At 47.2% G+C, this 12,515-nt stretch overlaps 1 protein-coding gene across 1 annotated transcript in view; it reads right to left on the reverse strand.

The window, feature by feature from the left end:
* SOS2 (SOS Ras/Rho guanine nucleotide exchange factor 2) overlaps positions 1 to 12,515 on the reverse strand; it is a 44,500-nt gene that overhangs the window by 13,282 nt on the left and 18,703 nt on the right. Inside the window, 6 exon segments of the mRNA XM_040067378.1 lie at positions 309 to 431; positions 1,365 to 1,446; positions 2,663 to 3,318; positions 3,659 to 3,786; positions 7,509 to 7,607; positions 8,677 to 8,787. Coding sequence (XP_039923312.1) covers positions 309 to 431; positions 1,365 to 1,446; positions 2,663 to 3,318; positions 3,659 to 3,786; positions 7,509 to 7,607; positions 8,677 to 8,787 — 1,199 coding nt within the window.

Here is a 12,515-nt window from a genome sequence, read left to right on the forward strand (position 1 = left end):
CACAGACAGACACACACACACACACGCGCACATATACAGACACACACACACACACCCCTGAGTTGCCAGGGCAATGCTGAGGGCACACACAGACACACACACACAGACACACAGACAGACACACACACACAGTGCACACACACACAGACACACAGACACACACACACACACACTCTCACACACCTGAGCTGCACTGGGAGGGCTGAAGGCACACACAGACACAGGGAGGGCTGAAGGCACACACACACACACACACAGACACACACACACACTCACACACTCACACTCTCACACTCTCTCTCACACACCTGAGCTGCACGGGCTGCACGTATTCCTTGCGGAAGCGCTTCAGGTCGGCGCTGATGGGCTGCTCGCCCTTCTCGATGGCCAGCCTGTCTGCCTCCGTGGGCTCGGGCTCAGGGATCTCAAACCTGGGGGGAAACACAAACCCTCTGTGCAGAAGCTGCAGTTTTACAGAAATGTGTTTCTACAAATTCAGCGGGAGGAGAGTCGGGTGCTTCCCTGCCATCCGGTTTGCCCGGAATTCCCTCCTCCCCAGCTCCACACCCTGCTAATTCGCCACTTCTCTGCTCATCACACGATGTCTAGACTGGGATAGAAGGTTTTTAAGGACTTGATTAAGGGAAGATTAGACGAGAGCTTAAGAGCAGCTTTACCACGCTGCATTAAAATGCTGTTTACCCTAAGTCTGTGCCTTCAAACGAACTGCCTGGAACATTTCTGTCCTTATTTCCACGGAGATTTGGGTGCACTCAACTCTCTCATGAGCCGGTTTAGCAGTTCCAAACATCGCCACCCACCAGCTCACACCTCATCCGGCTAACTCATTTAAACTGGGAAAAGGAAGCTTCCACTGAAAACCTGCATCATTGTTTTCACGTTACTGCTTTACAAACTTCACTAAAACACTGAAACATCACACTGGGATCCCGAGCAGGAAAGGAGCAGGAGAATCTCTGATGTTTGTGGGTTCCTTCCAACTCGGGATGTTGTATGATTCCAGATAAACAAAACTCACTGGGAACTGAAGTGACAGGACTAGGGGAAAGGCCCAAAGTGCAGGAGAGGAGGGTTAGATGGGATTTGAGGGAGAAATTCCCAGCTGTGAGGGTGCGGAGACCCTGGAATGAAATTCCTGAAGAAAACGTGACTGCTCCATCCCTGGAAATGTCCAAGGCCAGCTTGGACAGGGCTTGGAGCAGCCTGGGATAGTGGAAGGTGCCCCTGCCCATGGTAAGGGTGGGACTGGATGGGTTTTAAGGTCCTTTCTCAAACCATTCTGGGATTCTATTCTATGACTCCAAACCCTTTCCAAGCCCTAAGGAAGGAGGATCACTCCTTACCTTTCTATCAGCAAACTCAGCAGCTCCTGGGGCTTGCAAAAGGAGCGGTAGGTGGTCAGGAAAGTCCGAACGAAATTAGGATCTGTAAGGATTGAGGAAGAAAATGATGGCAGTGGGTTTTTATCCAGTTGCAAAATATCAGAAATAAAATACAAAGAAGTCGTTTAACGTGCAGAGAAGACACAGAGGTTGTAAGGCAAGCACTGTGTTTGTAAAACACCAGAAATTGCAGTGATTGGGAAATTTTCACTCCGTTCTTTGGTGCATATCCCTGAAAAATACTGAACTGCACATCCAACATTCTCTTAAAACCTCTGTCTCGGCCTTCCCTGAGGAATGCCTCTCCCTGACCAGCTGTACTATTGAGGAAGTTTCACAAAAATTGCACAGCAGTCCCGACAGCAGCAGCTTCCCCCTGCACCCCAAAACTGAGACCCAACATCTTCCTCAGCCTCAGCAGTTCAGGGGAACTCCTTCAAGCTTTCACTTCTGTGCCTGTCAGGCACTAAAAGGCTGAAAAATGCTGATTGCATCGACTTCAACCCAGATTCTTCACAGAGAGACAGGCTGAATGTAATAAATACCAAAAAGGACAGTAAATATAATAAATATAACCTCTAACTGTTTTCCTCCTTCACAGAGCATCAGCCTGTAACAGCCCCACTGTTACCCTGGTTTTTCTGAGCCTTTGGATTTTCATAGATGGAGTCAGATCTTTTAGTTACTGTAGAATATTAGAGCAGTTTTCTACCTTTCCCACAGAAGTAATATACACAAATCCTTTGTTTTTCATTCTCTGTCTTTTGTTTGCATATTTCTAACCTGAAAACAATTGTAACTGACAATTCGTCTGGCCACTGAAGCTGAGGGGTGGAAACCCCAAAAAGCCAATCTTCTGCTAGACCCAAAAATGTATAAAATATAAGAAATAAACAAAGGGGTCTCTTCTCTCCGCTCTTTCAGCTGGGAGCTGGATCAGAAGAACCTCTGCGAAAATCTTTTGTCTGCGTGTGATTGTTTTGTGTGTCTCAGTGACACCCCACTGCTTTGGCCACGATGAATCACGAAAACATATTTTTGTGATTTTTTTTGTTTTAGGGTACAAAAGGTTTGCATACCCAAAATTCTCTTAGAGCTTTGCCTGCAAAGCCAGGTGATTTAATAACCCATTTTTACTCCCCGCATATCTCACTCTACATTCCATTACGAGCAGAAAAAAAGCCCCCAGCGTACTAAAGACAAAAGGTTAAAGACGAACCTCCTCCCCTTTCCAAGAACAACCCCAGAGCTCAGGATACCTGCATACATGTGGTAGGTCAGCCTCTCGATGAGCTTCACCACCGTGCCCCCTTTGATGATGGGAATGCCGTTCCTGCTCTGCAAGCTCTCCTCAAAAACGATGTTGTCCTCCGAGTCCTCCACCACGAACCGATAAACGCTGGCGCTGGGCAGCCTCAGGGGCTGCTCGTTCTCCTCCTGCAGCAGCACCGAGTCCAGCATCCTGTCCAGGGTGCTGCGGTACTGCAGCGAGATCAGCGCCGCCATCCACGTGCTCTTCTCCTCGGCCGACTTGGCGGCGAACACGACGCCGTTGTCGTCCTTGGACACCAGCTCGAAGGCGTGCCGGTACTCCGCCGTGTCCTCCCTGTCCAGCACCTGCGCCTTCCTCATGACGATCTTCTCCTTGAGCCGGTACTCGGCGCTGCTGTAGCCGGGCAGCCGCGACTGCCCGTGGTTGGGTTTGCAGCTGATCATCAAGCCGTCGAAGAGGAAGATGTGGCGCTCGTGTTTGGCGCCGATTTTCGTCAGGCCCCCTTCCATGATGAACTCGTTGCAGCACTGGCCGATGTCTTTGCCTTCCCAGCCGTCGATGTTCTTCTGGATTTCGTTCATTTTCTTGATGGCCAAGTGTTTGCTTCGGAGCTGCCGGTGATAGAAGCGACACACCGGCTCCCTTGAAGGGAGAACAGAAAAAGTCACGGCGGGCGCGTGCCGGATTTGCAACCCCAAAAGACTAAAATAATCAATTAAATCGATTGCTTAAATCGGGATTATTTTTTTTCCCCCCCCACCTCAAAATCAAGTTCCAAATGAGCCACGTGCACAGCTTGGGCTGGGAAGGAGCGAAACATTCACGTTATTCTTCCAAGCGGGGCGCGAAGGCTTTGGGCCTCCGTCTACAAAGAAAAACGGCAACAAGAGGCGCCTTGCAAAGGAAATATTGAGATTTTCTAGCAGGACAAGGTGATTTACGTCCGTCCCTGGCAGCTGTGGGAAGCTCTGGGGGTGCTTACCCAGGCCGGCGCCGCGGGGAGTGCTTGCTGTAAATGCGCTCCATGCTGCACTGCAGGTTCAGGAGGGCTGTGATGGCCTGCTTCAGGCACTCCCTGTCCTCTTCATCCTCACTGCACTCCTGCAATTGCTGGCACAGAACAAACATTTATTTTCTTTTGGATTTGCCTCATTTCTAGCAGGGTAAGAAGACTATAAGGCCTTCTCACATGGTGGTACCGGCAGCGCTCGGTGAAATCGGTGATCTCAACTGAGTGACTTTTTACATCTACACTCAAAAGTAGATGTGAAAGCATGAAAGTAAAAATATTTGGTCAGAGGTTCAGGAAAAATCCATGGATATCCCTCAAGTTTAGAAAGGTCACCCTTTACCCTTTAATGCTAACTGCCAGGCATTATTCTGCCCGTTATCTCATCAACAACATCCTGTTTCAAACTGGTTTGATTCAAGAGTTTGAAGGTTTGAAACAGCCAAGGACTCAGTGCTGCTTTCTGGAACTCTGTGCATCTTCCTTCCATGAGTCCATCTCAACAATCCAAATTTAAGACAGAAGGAGCAAGAATCTCTTAGCTTCTTATCATCCTGAATTCTGCCACCTCCAGCAAACTCAAGAAGAAACACCAATTTTGCACGAAGCAAACAGCAAAAGCCTGAAATTTAAGATTTGCTGCTACAGGAAAATGTAAAGGCAGTGAGAACAAATATATTTCCTTTGTGTAAAGACTAAGTCCATCCCCACCACTCAGCAGAAACTCCCTGAACTGGGAAATTCCACAGATTTTCCTTTCATCTCCATCGACTTGGTAGCAACGTGCTTTGAGCAAAACCTAACAGCTCCTCTTTTTGGTTCTTTGAGGTGGTACCTAAAAAAACTATTGAGAAAATAAAAGAGATTTTTCTTTTTAACCCTTTTCACATCCAAGATCATCTGAACTGCCCATGGCAGGGGCTGGAAAACGAGATGGGATTTAAGGTCCCTTCCAACACAAACCAGTCTGGGATTCTGTGAACTTTTTTAAAGGAAAATTCAGGCTAATAAATTGGTGGGCAAAACCGTGATAATTTGCCATGCAGTTTGGGATAAACTCTCTTTTACCTCTAGACATGAAGAGAAATCTTCCTCACACTCACTGGCATGGCAGAATCCTTCTTTTCCTTTCCCCACTACGTTCCCTCAGCAAGGATCCCTCAGCTTCTTCTAAAAGCAATTGAGAGAACAGGATTTGACCACACTGGTCCAATCCCATGTTGTTTAAATGACCGAATTTTTGGTTTTCCGTGCCCAAATAACCTCCACATTCAAGAAAGTGAAGAGTTTTGTGGCTCAGAATTTCTGGGAAGCTGAGGAACAGTACAGGGAAGGGAAAAATCAGATGTCTACCTCCGGAAATTCTACTTTTCCCTGCTGCCAGCCATGGAAATGCTGTGAAATGCAGAATCCTGAAGGTGGGAGAAGCAATTGAGGGATAATTTCAGATGTTGCTGGATGAGAACACAGCAAGTCCAGAGCAGGAATCAGGGATAATTCTGTGCAGGCTCTGATGCAGGTCCTGAACATTTTTTCTACCAAGGAGGAAAAGTTCTACAGCTTGAAAGAATTTTCAGGCTTTTCCCACTTTAATTTTATTAATTTTAGTTTCGTTGTTTTGCAAAAAAAAGCAAATGTTGAGGCTTGTGTTTCTGTAAATCATTATTTTATTCACCTCCCTATTCAGAAGGGGGTTTTGGTAATTTTCTCAAGGAGTCAAAGTCTCAATCTGAGCTTCTCTCCCTACTGAAACTCTGAAAATATGAGTGCTTTGTTGCTTTTTTGCTTTCATTTTGGTCTTCTTCAACCTAGAGGCCAATGCAACGGCAACAGAGGAGCAGTACCACCAGTTTTTAATGTTATATTTTAAAACTGTTGAATAAATACATTTTTTATCCCCCAAACCACTCTGCTTTCTAAAAATCCCTGCTTTAAATCTAAGATTTTTTCGAAGTACAACATAAAATTCCAAATTGAAACCCGTAACTAATGGGAACACAAGAAAATATTCTGGACTGACCATTTCTACAGGGTGATATTTCAGATTTCTGTTCTGTGCTCACATGGTTGTGAGACAGCCAAGCGTCAGATTCTACTCAGAAACCTCATACACTGTGGATAAAGGTCAAATTTAAATGTTCTCACTGCTAAAATGATCATCTTTCATGCAGCACCCTGCTGTATCATCCTTCAAAATAAATCAAAACATGACAAAATGATTTTGCCAGGCTTTATTTATCTAAAATAGGAGGAAAACTCTGCTCAGTAGGGCACCCGTGGCAACGTTTCTCTAAAAAAGGAGGAAAACCACGACCCATTTCACACTTGTAAAAGCAGTTTGAGGTTCAGATTCCCCCCAGAGCTGCGGCAGCCCGTGATTTCATCCTTAAATTTCAGCCTTAAATTTCATCCTGACGCGTTTTCCCAGCTCTAAGACGCTCACGGATCAGCCTGACCCCCAGCACGAGGCAGGGCAAGGACCCCATTCCGGCTTTTCAAGCTGAGAGGTTTGCAGGAATTGCAGAGAATTACGGAAAGGGAAGTTCCATTATTTTCAGAGAGACACTTCTGATGAAGAACTCGTCCCTGATATCCGATTTAAACCTCCCCTGGCAGAGCTTGAGGCCATTTCCTCCTGTGCTGTCCCTTGTTCCCTGGGAGCAGAGCTCGACCCTCCTGTCAGCAAGTTGTACAAAATTAAAGTTGTTTGGGGTTTGTTTGGGTTTTTTTTTAAGCTTTTCTGAACTGGTTTCTAAACTGACCATCACTAGAAATGCTTAAGAGTTGAGAATTTCCCGAAATCACACGTATTTAGGTGTATTGGAACCAGATGATCTTTAAGGTCCCTTCCAACCCAAACCATTCCGGGATTTAAAGTTTTCTGCAAAGTCCTGGCAATCCATTCATTGGAGGTGGGTCAGAATAAATCACCACTTGTTTTAACTTATTATATCAGGAAATGCAAAAAAAATCACAGCAGACATGAGGAAAACAAGAGTGAAATTAAGTAGATATTAAAAAAAAAACAAAAAAAGGAGTTTGGACTAAATATTAATTACAGACCCGGTATTAACACAACTCCTAAAAATATTCAGGTTGGATTACAGATAAATTCTATTTTCCTCCTTCACTCAAGTAAATCCTTTGAAACACAAAGGAAATCCCCACATCTCACCTGCACAGCAGCAGATTTTACAGTGAGAGCCTCAAAGAATAATTTCTGCTGCTCCTTCCAAATGTCAGCTATAGCCACAGGGTGTTTTACCCATTTAATTTAAGTTCATCCCTGTTGTTAATAATTCATTTACCATTAAAGCATTCCAAACTTTCCCCACACAATGGGGCAAACAGAACCTTTTTTTACATTATCCTCAGCTCATTCCAGTTAGGACTGAGGACAAATGGTTGAATATTAAGAATGGATTCTTCTGATTATTCTGAAATAATAAACTGAGCTGCAGCTGGAGTGGGACCTGAGACTGAGAATTCTGACTGAATCCTGCTCGGCTTTTTCTGAATGGACAAAAGAATTCAGAACTCACAGAAAGAAGGAATTAGATTTGTGTATTGATTTTTAAACTATATTAGAACTCAAGTTCAATATTTGTTTAATAAAATGTAGTTCAAATGTTCATACGAGAGCAACAGATGCTTTGTTAAGATTTTTAAAAATACATTTTTACTTTTCAGAAATGAAGTAACCGGTGTCAAATAATTTTAATTTTCAGAGGGAGCAAGTAAAACGTAGCCACCTATCTAAAAGCTCAGATTGTCTACATTAATAATTATTTTCAGTCAGAAATAGGAGTGTGGCTCCATTTACCTGCAGCAACTCAAAGTAGTGCAAGCAGTGATAGACTGGGATCAGCATGAGGCGAGGCAGGACATACTGGACAGCTTCCTTAAATCCTTCAGCTGTGGACTGGAAAGGAAAAAAAACCAGGATTATTTACATTGAAATACTCAGAATATTCACGGTGTTCCCCTGATCCCACAGAAAAATGGGAGGCCTCATTGGGTACTGAAGAAATCACTGAAGAAACTGAGAATCACAGGTTTATCACTTAAAAAACGAGGAATATTTTCCATTCCCAGCAGTTGACCAAGGCAATAATTCAGGTTGTAAGATGAGGAGAGATGGTGAAATTCCTGCTGTAACTGCTGAGGAGAAACCTGAATTACCCCAGGGTCAGAAACGAGGCCACACTCACTGACACCTGACTGAACAGCAATTTAATCCGCAATAAAAGAACGGAATTCCAGAATCTGAGCTTTAAATTTAGGAGGGAAGGAGGCAAAGAGCTTTCCTTACTCACATTTAAGAGTGAGGTGATGCAGCTCAGCAAGGGCTCAGAGCTGGGGAGGAAACACTCCCTGAAGGGCGGGCTCCCAGGGATCTCACCTGCAGAGACCAGTTAAACCCAGCAGCACTAAACTGGGCTGAACTGGGAGCACCATCACTTGCTCAGCAGCTTCTCTGAGGGCATTTCTGAGCACCAGCTCAGCCTGAGCAGCATCCTTCATCGAGAAATCTGCTCCACAGATAAAACAAGAAAAGAATCACGGGTTACCCTGCTCCTAACACTAGCCTCCTCCTAAGGAATGACTGAAGAGTTATTCCAGAAAAAGCCCCAGTGACAGCCCCAGTGCTGAAGGAGGCCCTGGGAATGCACAGGAGAAAATGAAATGATGGCGTTTGTGTGCCCGTGGTTGGCTTGAAAAGGCAAAATCCAAGTGGCAGCGTGAGAGTTCACCCTCTGCTCACATACAAGGGGTGAGGAGTTAAAAAAAAAACCTGCAAAACACCCAGGGATGGGTCAGAGCTGGGCCCTGATTTTACAGCATGAGGCAAAAGTCCAAATATCTCACACTGGAGAAAGGGCAGGACCCGGAGGATTTCTTCTTGAGCTGGAAGCAAAGAATGACTGACAGAATTCAAACCTTCGAAAGAGGAGAAGGAAAACCACTCGGTTATTCTCCCTTGCACTCACCTGGAAGTGGAGAGCCACGGCAGGTTTGGCCATTAGGTTATTGAAATGCTCCTGAAATCGTGGAGAGAGAATATCCTGGGACAAGGTTTCATACGGATCAAAGGCTTGCTCCTAAATAAAAACACAGAATTACACACAGAACCGAGGGTCCAAGCTATTCCCAGCTGGTACAATAACTTCCTTTAATAAGCTGACGGAACTTTTCAAGAAAATACTGATTTTGCGAAATAAATATTGAGCAAACCAAAAATCTTGTTTCCCTTCCAGCTTTTAAGGGCCCATCATTTTCTTGGCGCTCCTCAACCTCCCCATCTTTATGGCCAACACCAATTCTGTTGTACTGAAGCAGTGGGAACCAGGAGAAGTTTTTGGTTTTCACCCCGTTTGGCATGGAATGGCAATTTTACCTCCTGTCCATAAAGATGGACAACGTGGAAAACTGGGACACTTTTCCAGGGAAAATCTCTCAGCTGGGACAAAGCAATCAGACTCAGGGGGAAGTCCTCAAGTGACATCAAGGGTTTAGATGCAAAAAATGATGGTTCTGTTTGGAGTATGGAGTATGCAGCTGTGATTCCACAGGATCAGCTGCAGCAGGATGGGATGGAAACCTGCTGGAATCCCACAGGGATCGTTCCTGGCTGCAGGAATCCCACAGGGATCGTTCCTGGCTGCAGGAATCCCACAGGGATCGTTCCTGGCTGCAGGAATCCCACAGGGATCGTTCCTGGCTGCACAGAAATCCCACAGGGATCGTTCCTGGCTGCAGGAACCCCACAGGAACCCCACAGGAATCCCACAGGGATCGTTCCTGGCTGCAGGAATCCCACAGGGATCGTTCCTGGCTGCAGAAACCCCACAGGAACCCCAGAGGAATCTCACAGGGATCGTTCCCGGCTGCAGCAATCCCACAGGAATTGTTCCTGGCTGCACAGAAATCCCACAGGAATGGTTCCTGGCTGCAGGAACCCCACAGGAATCCCACAGGAATCCCACAGGAATCCCACTGGAATGGTTCCTGGCTGCAGCAACCCCACAGGGATCGTTCCTGGCTGGAGGAATCCCACAGGAATCATGCCTGGTTGCTCAGGAATCCCACAGGAATCCCACTGGAATCATTCCTGGCTGCAGCAATCCCACAGGAATTGTTCCTGGCTGCACAGAAATCCCACAGGAATGGTTCCTGGCTGCAGGAACTGCACAGGAACCCCACAGGAATGGCTCCTGGCTGCAGGAACCCCAGAGGAATGGTTCTTGGCTGCAGGAACCCCACAGGAACCCCACAGGAATGGTTCCTGGCTGCAGGAATCCCACAGGAACCCCACAGGAATGGTCCCTGGATGCAAGAACCCCACAGGAACCCCACAGGAACCCCACAGGAATGGTTCCTGGCTGCAGGAACCCCACAGGAACCCCCCAGGAACCCCCCAGGAACCCCACTGGTTCCTGGCTGCAGGAACCCCCCAGGAACCCCACAGGAGTGGTTCCTGGCTGCAGGAACCCCCCAGGAACCCCACAGGAATGGCTCCTGGCTGCAGGAACCCCCCAGGAACCCCACTGGTTCCTGGCTGCAGGAACCCCCCAGGAACCCCACAGGAGTGGTTCCTGGCTGCAGGAACCCCACAGGAACCCCACAGGAGTGGTTCCTGGCTGCAGGAACCCCACAGGAACCCCACAGGAGTGGTTCCTGGCTGCAGGAACCCCACAGGAACCCCACAGGAGTGGTTCCTGGCTGCAGGAACCCCACAGGAACCCCACAGGAACCCCACAGGAGTGGTTCCTGGCTGCAGGAACCCCACAGGAACCCCACAGGAACCCCACAGGAGTGGCTCCTGGCTGCAGGAACCCCACAGGAACCCCACAGGAGTGGTTCCTGGCTGCAGGAACCCCACAGGAACCCCACAGGAACCCCACAGGAGTGGTTCCTGGCTGCAGGAACCCCACAGGAACCCCACAGGAGTGGTTCCTGGCTGCAGGAACCCCCCAGGAACCCCACAGGAGTGGCTCCTGGCTGCAGGAACCCCACAGAAACCCCACAGGAGTGGTTCCTGGCTGCAGGAACCCCACAGGAACCCCACAGGAGTGGTTCCTGGCTGCAGGAACCCCACAGGAACCCCACAGGAGTGGCTCCTGGCTGCAGGAACCCCACAGAAACCCCACAGGAGTGGTTCCTGGCTGCAGGAACCCCACAGGAACCCCACAGGAGTGGTTCCTGGCTGCAGGAACCCCCCAGGAACCCCACAGGAGTGGCTCCTGGCTGCAGGAACCCCACAGAAACCCCCCAGGAGTGGTTCCTGGCTGCAGGAACCCCACAGCAATCCCGCTGGATTTGGAAATACCAACCCCACAAAAGCTTCGTTTGAACATTGGTGAAGCCTCAATCCCAGTGGAATCCACAGTGCAAATCCACTGCAGGGGCCAGGCCAGGATTTCCTGACTCTCTGCTGTCTTCTGGAAGTTTTTGACATTTTTACAAGCGGTTTTAGATCCTTCCACTTCGACTTCTATCAGTATTTTTATGTTTTGGGTTTGTTTTATGAACACGAGATTAAAATGGACCCCATTAGGGATCTTCCCCACGGGATGAATTATTTCAAAAAGGGTTTTATGCCTGGAATGCTGCAAAAGTGATGGAGCTGTGGAATTCTGGAACATTGAAACTGATGGCTTTTGGCTGGAGGAGGGCAGGGTTAGATGGGAGATTGGGAATTCCTGGCTGGGCTGGAATTGCCAGAGCAGCTGTGGCTGCCCCTGGATCCCTGGCAGTGCCCAAGGCCAGGTTGGACACTGGGACAGTGGGAGGTGTCCCTGCCATGGCTGGGGTGGGATTTAAGGTCTTTTCCAAGCCAATCCACTCCGGGATCCCATGGAAGCATCACCCTGATGTCCATATAAGTTATTTATTCAGTGCAGGGTACGGCCCCGGACCGGTGTTTGCCCATCTCACCCCCTCGCTGTGTGCCCTGCTTCCCACCTTTGCTCCTCTGTGGATATTTAAACTCCTCTTACGGAAACACAAACAGCAGAAAACAAATGCACAACCTACTGCCTCGTTTTATCAGCTGCCTTGTGAAGGTCCCCTCAAAGCAGGCAGAACTCTCTGCCCTGTTCTGCGGCTCTCAACCATCCACCTCCCAATTTGGGGTGTCAATTTCTGAATTTCCTCCACCACCAGCAAAAAAAAAAAAAAAAAAATTATTTTCCTCACACACAAAAAAATGAATGTTTTATTTTTTTCCCCACGCTTCCCCTATCTCAAAACCACGACGATGTTTATGCCTTTAAACCTCCCAGGGACGTGATGCAGAAAAAAAACCAGACAAAGCAGGAAGATTCCAGCTTGGCGGGGTTGTTTGGTTTTAATTATCCTTCCTAAGGAGTCGAAGGAGCTTTTTAATGGAAACACCAAATGAACAACGCCGGCAGCGAGATAAGCAGAGCAAATAAACACTTCACCTTCGTATCGCTCTTTAATGATTCCTTCTGCAAACACTGGCAGAAAGATGATCTCACCCCCCCCCGAGATGATCAAATCAACAGCTCAGTTATTAAGCAGTTATTGCCCCATATTAACTGAATTAATAAATTCAAACGTAGTACCTTCATAAAAAAGCTCGGAAAAATCATCTGGACTTCATCTCCTCTTCAAGTTTTTCAGTGAATGAAAAACCAGATGAGATTTTCACGCATTGAAAAGGATTTGTTTCCATTAAAGCACAGGGTGACTCAGAGCAGCTTTTGCAATAAAATCAGATTTTTTTTTTTTTTTTTCCCCAGGATAATGCTGCAGGATTTTAAATTTAAGGATTTTTTTTTTTCAGTTTCAATATTATAACTAC

The sequence above is a fragment of the Hirundo rustica genome, chromosome 6, assembly GCF_015227805.2.
Source record: "Hirundo rustica isolate bHirRus1 chromosome 6, bHirRus1.pri.v3, whole genome shotgun sequence".
NCBI classification, from domain to species: Eukaryota; Metazoa; Chordata; class Aves; order Passeriformes; family Hirundinidae; genus Hirundo; species Hirundo rustica.